Raw genomic sequence first — 12,026 nt, 5'->3', positions numbered from 1 at the left:
AATTCTTTCTTGCCCCAGGGCTAAGTTTTGTTAAGATTTTCATACAATTTGAGGGATGATGTGTTTCAGCATACAGTCAACAGTTTACAGTTATAGATAAATAGTTAAAGGTGCAGTGTGCAGTATTTTGCAGCATTTAGCAGAAAATACTTGATAGAAATTAAATGTAATACTCATAAGTATGTTTAAATGAGTGAATAATTATCTAAAAATAAAAAAAGCATGAACTTTTTCTATCTACACAAGGAGCCTACAAAGCCAGCCATCTCACATGTTTTGCCATGTTTCTACAGCAGCACAGCATGAACAAATAAGTAATGGCCACACTTATTATTGTATTTAATGAGAAATGCACTGGTAGTAGTTGAAGACGAAGATGACGAGAGTGGTTGTTGTGCACAAAATAATTCACATTGCTAGAAGGTTTTTGATATTAAAAATTTGGCAAATGGAGTATCACACTTATCATGCATCACAGCAGCTTCTCCTCCTCAACGCTTGTGGAGCTTTTCCAACGTGAAGGGTGAGCAAGGGAGCGTTTCAACCTGAAATCTGACTACCAAATACCACTCTGTATTTCCATTTCTACACACTGTACCTTTAAAAAACTCCACAAGAGTTAAAGGCCTTCTTAGGTTGGGTAACTTAAATCTGTCACATCACACTATACCCTATAATGAAAGAGCAGACAAGATACTGAAGTTCTAGAAGAAGTGACTTTTTGACAAGACACTAACAAAAGTAAGATTATTCACAGTTTAAAGCCTTTCAAAATGATCAAAGCTGAACATCCAACTAATTGTTGTCGAGAATAATTAACTTCTCTGGATGTGAATAAGGACAGTCAACTGTACCATCAGACCCAGCAGATGCTGTGCGCTCTAACAGCTTGTGCATGGCATCTCAAACCTCCTTAACCCAATCTGCAACCTCACAGGCCGGCGCTGGACGTGTGACATTTAAAGGATGTGATCGGGCGTCGATATGTGGGCCATGCTGTGCTCATGTCTGTTAACATGCCGTTGGGAATGAGCTGTTGCCTTCTGCTAAAGAGAGTATGTTTCTTTACAGCTCAGCGCCTGCTGTCAGATGAGTGGGCCTCTACTTCAGTATTTTAAAGCTGCACTGGAGATACGCCACTAGAACTTTTCTCCACCTTGTTTCACTTTGCTTTAGTGCCTTGCCAGTGATCCCTCTTGAAGTTTACAATAAACAGAAATTAATCAATCACAATTGAGGCCAAAAAACAGCAGGTTACATCCAGACAGCCAGTGAGATACCGGGATGTGGATAAAAGTAAAAACCTAAATGCATTTAAATCCAGAGTTTGGACCAGCAAAGGCCTGGACAAAGTAAAGAGGCTTCCATTCCCTCAGGTACAAATAAACCTCTTTGTATGTAAATAGTCTAAAAGAGGGAGAATAAACACTCATACACTAAAAGAGGTTCTCAAACACTTACATTAAAAAACTCCAGGTCCATTAAGTTTAACTGGCTGCTTATTAAAATATTAAGAAGTTGAATAAAAAGACTTGGACTTCAAGGCTGCTCGAGAGACCAGACCGAGAAACCAGTACAGAAAGAAACCAAGCTGGAAAACGAGAAACATTCAAAATGTAAAACAGCTCACCCCTCCACCCTCCCCTCACCTAAACCCACTCCCTCCCATCCTTCCATCACCTCTATCCCTCTCTCTCCTCTGCTGCCTTTAGAAGCACTGGAATAAGTCGGTCCCCCCTCGATAATAAGTTGACAGCTGTAGAAAATGGCTTCTTTTCAATTTGGGCGCTCCCAATCTCATTATATTGTGATAGGAGAGCTGCATGACTGTTTGCCTGTTTGGAGGCTCGTACAGGAGAAGAGCAGGCACTCGAGACAGAGGCTGAGAGGGAGGTTTGCAATGAAAAAGTTGGGTGAAGACACTTGAGGAAGGAGGGAGGAGGGAGTGAGATGGGCAGAGGACAGTACATGACAAAAAAAGAGAAAAGGAGAAGAGGAGAGAAATTGACAAAAAGGACAGAAAAGCTCGAAAAAGAGAGACCAAAGAAGAAAAGTCTGCCACAACAGAACAGAGAGGCCTGTGGAAATATGTAGCTTACTGATATCACTGCCTTATTTGTTGTTTAAAGAGGAATGTGAACACACTTTTTGGAACCCAAAAAACAAAATTCTGCTTCAAAACATAATCAGAGAAAATCAGTCTCAACATCAGTTCGTAAATGAGGGAACAGCAACAGGAGGAGCTTGATCAAATGTGCCCAGAAAGGCTACCGCCCATTGTGCTATTAGAACAGGTAACCCGATTAGCAAAGAAAAAAATCATGGTTCATTCAAAGGAGGACATAGAGGGATTTAAAATTACCGACATTATAGAAAAAAACTGTTGTGTAAAAAGTAATTTATATGATGGTGGGTCTCAGGGTGGCCTTAAGATAACCAGCTCATAGCTAGCTAGCCTGTCAAAACCAAGCAACAACCTCTAATATTGAAATATGTAGCCAATACAAAGTGCTAAAAACTGCAGTTCCTTGTGTGTCCACTTGAGGCTGGCTCCACAAGCCCTGAAAGCCACATACAACATTGTACAACAGTGTCCTGGCAGTAGTTGCAGAGGTTTCAAAGAGACGAACATCTTAGTCATTTGAACAGAAACTCAGATAAAGACTAACCAATGTGACTTAAAAAAATAATAAAGAAATAAAGCAGTCAAAATATACTGTTTACTAACATGGTTAAACAAAGGATCATAGAGTCTCTAGGTTAACAGTGTCAAACTGGATGCTAAGAGCAGCTAACGCAGCAGAGCGAACACCACCAGCCTTTGGTTCTCCTTGCAGGTTAACATCCACACATGCCTGTGCTGGTTATGCATTACTCTGGTCATGTGGTTATACGCCACTTTAACCAGACACAGTCTACATACAACTTCATCTCTACTTTGAGATCAAACCACACATGCTTTCTGTCTTTCTGTCCACTGTATTTGCAGCAGAGCATCTGTATTATGGCAGTGACCATTAAACAGTGATACAGCCCCGGCTAAGGGGAGGTGGCCGCCACAGCTAAAGCACAACACATGACCAGGCCGACAATAATTCAGAATATGAATAATTCATGGAACCCTATTGTCCTGCTGGTGCAGACTAGCAAGGGTGACAACATCTAATTGGTTAGCCAACTACACATGCACATTCCTACCTTTTACATCATCTAACTTTCAGCAAGACAGCAAATAAGCAAAAGGTTACTACTCCTGTATTTTGAAGTATTCCTTTAACAGATAAGGAAGGTTAGATATTGAATGAACTTTAATGGAGGGTTTTCCTCAGTGTGGAGGGGAAACTCTCACAGCTGCATCAGTCTGGCCTGTGGCCACAGTGATCCTTCCGACCAAGCAGCTACTGAAAACACAAACCGCAGGCAGAAGCACGGGGAAACCAAACTGCCCATCATCGAACCACACAGTCGATGAGGAGAGCTCTGAACTGATTCTGCACCAACACCTAACACACACACACACACACACACACACACACACACACACACACACACACACACACACACACACACACACACACACACACACTGTGGGTATATGCCTTTTTCTGCATTGGAGCTAAAACTACAATTTGAATCATTGTCATTTTTCCAGTAGTATCAAATTGTTTCTATTTCAGGTTCATTACAGCTATATTTGTCATTAATCAATGCACACAGACATACTGGCGCAGGGAGATATACTAGCAGCTTTAGGAATTACCTGGCAAAGTGCCAACTCCCCGACAAACCAGAGCTGACTACCAAAAACATCCAGCAGACATGATGGAAATGACAATCAGGCCTGCACTGTGCAAGGGCACAAAAACTAGAAAGGACACCTGTACACATGCATGCATGTACATACACACAGCAATGCACGCAGAAACATGCTCATGAATATTGAATATTAAGCACAAGAAAGAGGATGTGTGTGAATGTGCAGAATAAAATCAAGGAGGGAACTGTGCAAATGTTATATAAAAATCTATGAATCTCTAACCGTACACATGCATACACTAAGTCAAGATTTGATGAAGAAAGGGAAATGTGAGTGTTAAGAGCATGTAGTGTGAGTATGTGTGTGGATCCTAAGCCCACATTGAGCTGTCTGCCTCAGCCTGCGCTAAGCAAACAGCAGGGAGGGAGAGAGCTCCATGAAAACACTGAAAAAACTGGTAACACTGGCAGCACACAAACACACAAACACACTCGTGCTCCTGACAGGCAGCAGACGTACAGCGTTCCTAAACAGCACCGCCACCCCACCAGGCCCACCCAGGGTAAGCTATTGTCTGAATCTCTGGGTGATCCCTCAAGTCCCATCCAGCAGAATAAGTCCACTTCAGCACACACTGAGTCTCTGTCCAGCACTGCATCCACACACTGCTACAACGCACACGCATACACACACACTGCCGACAGCAATTTCTGGTTACACAGCAATTAACCACACCAATTAGCGGGTTCCCAAACCAAAATAGAAATAGAGGGCTCCCCCTAGAGGTGAAATTACATCACTGGAAAAGCTGGTGAGAAATATGAGGAAATCATAAAAATGAGTCCACAATTATAAAAAATGCCAACAAAGGACTTCATTTCCACGACAGTTTCCAGCAGGGTGGAATTAGGTAATTAAACTGGAAGGAAATGAAGTAGTTCACATGTAAATGGCTTCATGAGGGCTGAGGGCAGATTGTATGGGCATGATTTGCACTTGAGATTTGTTAGCAAATGCTGCCGAGACTATGGCTGTTAGCTCTGTGTATGCTTTGGTTTTAAGCCTGTTAAAACACTTGTGCAAAACACTCAAGTCCGTACACCTGGTCCACACACCTGTCTCATTCACTACTGTCCATCTGTGCAGGTTCTCACACACATACACACACTCACTCATTCATATACTCTGGCCCATGGAGCTTTGTGTGCACAGTGGAGAACTAATATCAGGCGGCCTACTACTGTACTGTTCCTCCCCTCCCCCCCGACCAAGCCCTTCCATGGCTGAACTCAACAGATTAAACTATGCAATATCACCCTTACCAATTCACCCCTCCTCCTCCCCCTTCCTCTCCTCCTCCCCCCATCCCCACCACCCTCAATTCAATTGCTTCTTCCTTTTTCTCTCTCTCACTCTGAGTGCAATGATTTGTCTTCTTTTTCTCTTTTCTCCCGATATGTGAGTGTGTGTGTATGTTTTGAGGTTTTGCATGTGTAAAACAACATATATGTATATAAGTATATACATACTCACACCTATACATTTTCATGGACACTGCTGCTGCACATATTGTATGTTATACACAGTAGAGGGAAATCCTTGAGACACACATCAGAGCACAACCACACACCAATGAAGTCCAGCTCCAGCGTGGGGTTAAGAAACACAGGTTGAGACATACTATGTGTGTATAGAGCAGAGTCTGTGTCAGTCACAAAGACAAAGAGGCCACACACTCGCTGTGACATTGATGGACAGACAGATGGACAGAAAGGAGTGTGTATCTGTGCAGCAGTGTGTGTGCAGAAGCGGACGTCTGCCACACTACCAGCTGGAAAACGTCAGTTTTCTCAAATTGCTGTCACAGCAATGCATCTGGGCATGCGTGTATGTATGTGTGTGTGTGTGTGTGTGTATCTACAACTGACTGCTTGCATATTTGTACATGAAGAGAGATCTGACAGACAGACAGGCAGAGTGAGGAAGGGAGACCGAGGCAGAGCCAGGCTACAAAACATGTCATTTCTGTCAGAACTTTGTGTTACCTGCTGTGTGTGATCGTAATGAAGAGTTACATTTCATTTCCTGAGTGTGTCTCCCTTGTTGTCCAATGGGTGTGGTTATTCTAGAGTCACTATAAAACTGAATCACAGGTCTCTATGTGAATGTGCGTGTGTCCCATTTGCATGTTTGCATGTTTCGGTCTGCATATGCACGCAGACTCAGAATTAGTGCATACCTATTTATGCATGCATAAATATTTGTCTGTGCATGTCTTCCTGGTCTATGTGTGTGTGGGTGTATATATATTCGGTAGCTATAGCTGCAGTGGGTATTGAGGGCAGTACATCAGGGTAAGGCAATCTGCCTCCGAACAGCTCCTTCAGGTGAGATTTATCACCACTGCACTTGGCCTCTTATTATGGCGATGGATTCCCTACCTCTGAATCTGGGTGTGCGCGTGTGAGTGCATGTGTGTGTGAGTGCAAGTGTGCTTTTTCTTAGTCCCCCCCAGTCTGCATCCTTATTAAAGTGCTGCAGAGAGAAGCAGCCATTGGTTTGTGATGACTCCACCCTCGAGAAGTCCAAGATAGGGATGCACTGGACACGCAAAGACACCGGGAATAATATAAATGGGGAATGACACGAAAGGAGAAATAATGCTGAGGAGGAGGAGAGGAGAGGAGAGAATCATTTTGGGTGGCTTCATTCTCTCCTGCCCCCACCATACTTTGCATTTGGACTACAACTTGCAACCAAACAGAACTACAAATTCTAAATTTCCTGGCTCGAAGTCACGCAAGGTCCCAAAGCAGTGGAGCTGACTGACAGTCAGTTAGGTAGCACTGGAGAAATAGGTCATAGAGCTAAAAATACTTATCTATGTCTCTCTCTTTCTCTCACTCTCTCTCTCCATCCTATCTTCTTGAAAAAAAAAATAAAGTAAAACACACAGAAAGTCTACATAGGGGGATGATGAAAGGAATAACTCGAAAAAAGAAATACCCTTAAAAACGTCAGACCTCAGGCTTACTCCAATACGAACAACAGAAGAAACTGAGAGCAAGAAATGAGAATGAAGAAATGCAACTGTGTGTGTGCTTCCCACTGTGTGAGCGTGTATGTTTGTGTGTTTGCGTGTCTCGATCCACACATGGGTGATGCCGCACAAATGAGCGAGTGAGGGAATGAAAGGGAGAGACTGGAAGAGAAAGAAAGGTCTAGAAATGGATGCTCAGGCTGTGGTTTTCAAACCATCACGTGGGGCTGTTTGCACACACAGCCGGTTATTACATGGAACTCATTTAGCTGGGCTCAGTCAGGCAGGGCAGAAATAATATTATATAGGCCCTGCCACAATAGCACTGCACACTATTATCTACATCTCACTCCTTACCAGCACAAGAAAGTAATAAATCTGAAGTATACACCATGACAAGAGCCATAATCATGAGCACCTACACCTTCAAAATCTGTGTCTTAAAGTTACACTTTTACTCGTTATTCAATTTATTGCACTATTATCCAAAAAATTATTCTATCATTAAAGATTTTAATCATCCACTTAGCAATAAGGGACCCTCAGAATTGAATGTAGTCACTTAAAAGAAGGATCTTTAAATCATCTTTGTAAAAATATTTGATGCCACAAAGGTAAAGAAGGTTTAGTTTGGTATAAATAGTAGATTATAAACGCCGTCTTCCAGTAGATAGTCAGAATCTAGAGCAAATCCCCCCAAAGCAACTCTTAGGAATAAGCTTTGCAACCAGATTTAAGGGATCCAACAAAATGCAAAGAGAATTCAGTCACTACTTTTTGCTGAATGTTTAAGTGGCGACAGCCCTGGTTCACAATGTACAGAACCAGGATGGAGGATGGGTGATGGAGGGTGGGGGTTGGGGGTAGTGTGAGGTGAGGGTATAAGCGACGTGGAGGGCTTGGATGGTTTCAGGGCTGAAAAAGATGGAAAATGGAAAGAAGAGAGAGAGAGAGCAGGCGAGACAAGGTGGAAACGGCTGAACAAAAGGAGTGATGGTGAAAAAGGAGTGATGGATGGAGAAAGTGATGAAGAAAGAAGGAGGAGAAAGCAGGGGTGACGGGAGGACAGAGAGGGAAAAAATAAGAGGGAGAGAGGGAAGCAGAGGAGAAGGAGAGAAAGAGAGATTAAACAGGTCTCTAATCCAGCAGAGAGATAGACGGAGAGAGGGCTGGTAGGGAAATGCCCAGCTCTCCTCCACTGATTTGCCTTTGCACACGGCTGAACCCTCCACTGTACTTCCACATATACTCATCAACCGGCTACCACACTGCATTGAACACTGCAAGCCCAACTCACACTTGGCTGGCTGATGGGCAACGACTCAAACTTCCTTTCCACAGAATTTAAATCCATTCGGTTTTCATAATTTACCCCAATAAAAAATAACAAAAAGTGTAAACACATTACGGAACACAACAGAGAGCATCTCCAGGAAACAGCAAGTCAGCCTATTAGGGCTGACACTGACCAAATTTCAGTTCCTGCTAGGTGCAATTTACTAGATGGACCTTTAATTTGTAAGTCCCTAATAGCAAGTTGTTTGTAGACATGCTAATTAGCAGGGCTTGTTTTAAAGGCCCATTGCAGTGTGGCAACTGGAATGTACTTAAACCCAATATGGCGTAACGATGGCATTTATGCAGTTGGTGAGATGTTAAAAGCAACTTTGATTGCTGTGGTCTTGGTAATAAATACATTCAGCTTCCTTCTTACACATAGAGTCATATGCTGGAGTGAAACAAGAAGCCAGCAACCCCTGATCTGCATGTTGGACTACTTTGTTCCCTGCCTCCTCTTTCCTCTATTGTCCAACTTTAAGCTTAAAATCAGTGTAGGACCACCAGTGGAAAAATATACTGTTCATTAGTTTCTGGCCTTGAGCCTCTTTTTAACCAATCACTTTCAAGTCTCTACTCTATCTATATTCCATTCTCCTCCTGTTAGCGAAATAAAAAAAACTCCTAACCTGGCCTCACGCCCTGTCCTGCTACCACATCTATATGTATTCCATGCAAATCAGTCAATTTAATCCCCTGACATGGTGTCAGTGAAGGCCTCTGGGAGCAATCTGGACACACTTTGGCTCTGCTCGGATGAGCATCCCATGAAGTAAAGGAGGAGGAGAAGGTGGAAGAGGAAGAAGACAAGGAGAGAAAGGAGGAGGAGAGGAAGCTCTGGGCTCAAAGGTCCCACATTACAGCCTCCATCCAGTCTACCTGTCCATTCCCTGTCCCCTCATCACATAATATCACTTCATACCGGCTTATTAAAACATGATTTACCCTTATAGACAGTGTTAATTCAGCTTTACTTCATTATAATAAAGATGTCTGCTATGGTATGAGTAAAATGCACATGGAGAAACACTAAAATAGCATCACACTCAATCAGGGCAGCGCACAGTTTCCCAATCAGCACCATTCCTGCTTCCTCTCCTGTGAAGTGCTCTTCAAAGCAGGCACGTACAGGCCAGTCGTTCATGGAATTTGCACGAAAATGTCGCCTGTGTCTGCATCTCAGAAAGGCTGACAGACAGAGAGACAGACAGACAGACGGGGAGGCAGGCAGCCTTGTATCCCATCCCTGCTCAGGTGAAACCTGTGCAGCATCCGATGCGCGCCCCTGCTTCTGCACACAGGTCTCTGACTTTTCTTTGTTTCAAACTGTCTCAGCTGGGTGTTTAGAGTGCTCAGACACTCCTCGGTTGTATGTTTATATTGAAGCTATTGTGAGCATTTTTTTTTTATTACGGCTAGATCTGTGTAGTACCCGCTGACAGACGCACATCAGCCACGTTTTTGGCCGGGAGCCCAGGCGGGCAGCAGGCGTCTGCATTCCGCTGAAAGCAGTCTCAGAAAAACAAAAAAGAGCCCCAAAATCCTGCACAAAGGGAATCATCACATGGAAAACTTAACGGAAAATCCTCCCTTTTAGAGGAGCGTTAGTGGAAATAAATGGCCGATAAATTGCACTTTGAGTTTAAAACACCAGATTACAACATAAATTTCATTCTAGGCTTTATTCTAGGCGCTGAAGATGAAAGCAACTCTCGGAGTTGATGCCGTACGTACAGCAGCGTATTTACCTCAGCCCCTATATTTTGGAAGGTCCGGCAGTAAAGGTAACGCTGCAGCCTTAAACCCCAGCACTGAGCTTCATTCTGCCTACCTGTTTACCCCTCCATCTAAAAATGTGCACACAGGTATTGTAAAGCCATCTGAGCTCCATGCCTCTCGGCCAGCTTGCCTCTCCATCCCGGCTTTGACCGTGATCTTGGCTGGCTACACTGGCAAGGGACATACCGGGTCACCCAAATCTACCTCCAGCATTCCTCCATATCCCTGCACACACGCTGTCGTTGGCTCAGGGAAATAATTATATGAATTACATCGGAGCGCACAATAATCCCCTCGTGCCAAAAAACAGAAGCCCCCCGTCGGCTTTAAATATAACTTTTCTTCAGGGCTGATTCGGATCTGCTGACATTATCTTTGCTGTATGCATTGCATGTATAGATGTGTCTGTAGTCATGCTGAGAAATATCAGGGAAATAAAGGGTCCGAAACTGCACTGACAGCATGCACAAACACAAAAAGCGCAAATGCACAGGAAATGTGAGGTACTTACGATTTGAGGGGGTTCTGTACCGCTGTGGCCATTTTGATATAGTATGATAGAATGCAACACTGCAGAGCCCGGTATTGTACATGTAATGTAGCAGCTATTTCAATTTCATTCATTCTCTGGGGCTGCGGCTGGAGCGAGCAGCCAATGAGAGGCGGGAGCGCTCTGTGACAGCTTTGGGGAAGTGTAGTTTTTTACGCATGTCAACATGACACATGCCGAGGAGGAGCGCACTACAAATACCAGCGGGGAAAGCGGTTTAAGTGGACCACAGTCCCGCCTCGGACTTGTAAGGGCAAAGCCTTCCCCCAGTTCCGATTTTTTTAAATATTTTTTATTTTTATATACACATGTTAAAAACGTCTACAGTTATGTCAAGGATGGGACGCAGGGTTGTCTATGTCTGATGATGCCAGTTTATGTCATGCATTGGGGTTTGGTCTGGACTATGATGAAGATGATGATGATGATGATGCACTGATTCTGTAACCCAAACACTGGAATAAACACCTGATCCATGTCAAACTGTGGGCTGGTGATTAATGAATTCAAATGTAATCTTAATATTGCCATTTCTATTTTTGTGTAGGGTCAGCATCTGGATGTGAGTGTGGATATATTTCAGCATGGGCAGTGTCACCTGAGCCTATTATATGGAAATACTAGAGACACATGAAACATTTATATTTTCTTCAATAATTTCTTAACTCTCCAGAAAATAGGAACATTTAATGGTCAATAAATCCATGTTTTTAGGAAAACATGTATATTTTTTTAATTAGTCATACCCCTTAGCAATAAGTTTATGCAATTCATTTTAGTGCAAATTTAGAGACGGTTTGCCTTCATAACCTTACATTAGAGGTGACATGTTGATAGACCCATGCTTAATCTTACATTATCTATGCTATAGCCCTGCACTGAGCAGCTTTAATTATTCATTAATCAGGGGCGATGGGTTGGGAGTAGGCCTGTAATTGATTCTTTTAGACATTTGTCTCTCATGGATGGGCCTAGAAAAAAAGATAGGACCCTCTCCAATCTCCTCAGCCGTCCATGCTTGATTCCCTCCTTCCTCAGTTCCTTCTTTACCTTCTTCCTGGCTGCTTCTCCTACTTGAAGCAATATCTTTAAGCCTAATGATGTTTTATATTCACAAAGGTGTATTAATCTTAATTTAGTCATTACTATTTATTTAAACTGTCCCCATCTGTAATTTAATCCTGTATAGAGAAGCAAGGAAGAAAGGTAGGAAGGAAGATAGGAAGGAAATAAGGAAAGACAGAAGGGAAGGAGGGAGGGAGGGAGGGAGGGAGGGAGGGAGGGAGGGAGGGAGGGAGGGAGGGAGGGAGGGAGGGAGGGAGGGGAGCAAAGAAGGAAGGGTAGGGAGTAAGGAAGGAAGGAAGGAAGGGAGGAAGGTTAGGAAGGAAGGAAAGAAGGAAAGAAGGAAGGAAGGGATAAAGGGATGAAGGGGAAGGAGGGAGGGAGCAAGGAAGGAAGGGAGGAAGGAAAGGAAGGAAGGGAGGAAGGAAAGGAAGGAAAGATCTCTTGGCTCACCGTAAGAGCAGCAATGCTGGAATCTCTTTCTCTTTGTCATGTTAGCA

General features: G+C 43.4%; 1 protein-coding gene across 3 annotated transcripts in view; it reads right to left on the bottom strand.

The window, feature by feature from the left end:
• The window catches only part of dpf1 (D4, zinc and double PHD fingers family 1), a 59,118-nt gene that overhangs the window by 46,274 nt on the left and 818 nt on the right, over positions 1-12,026 (bottom strand). The window contains exon 1 of one of the 3 annotated variants that reach the window (XM_034701975.1): positions 10,426-10,538. The exons of 1 other annotated variant lie outside the window; for it this stretch is intronic. In XM_034701975.1, coding sequence (XP_034557866.1) covers positions 10,426-10,538 — 113 coding nt within the window. Of the gene's footprint in view, positions 1-10,425; positions 10,539-12,026 lie in introns of those variants that run through there. One more of the 3 variants, XM_034701977.1, reaches the window with a different exon arrangement.

This window comes from Notolabrus celidotus, chromosome 14, assembly GCF_009762535.1.
Source record: "Notolabrus celidotus isolate fNotCel1 chromosome 14, fNotCel1.pri, whole genome shotgun sequence".
In the NCBI taxonomy this organism is placed as follows: domain Eukaryota; kingdom Metazoa; phylum Chordata; class Actinopteri; order Labriformes; family Labridae; genus Notolabrus; species Notolabrus celidotus.
This window is presented reverse-complemented; position numbering and strand designations above follow the sequence as displayed.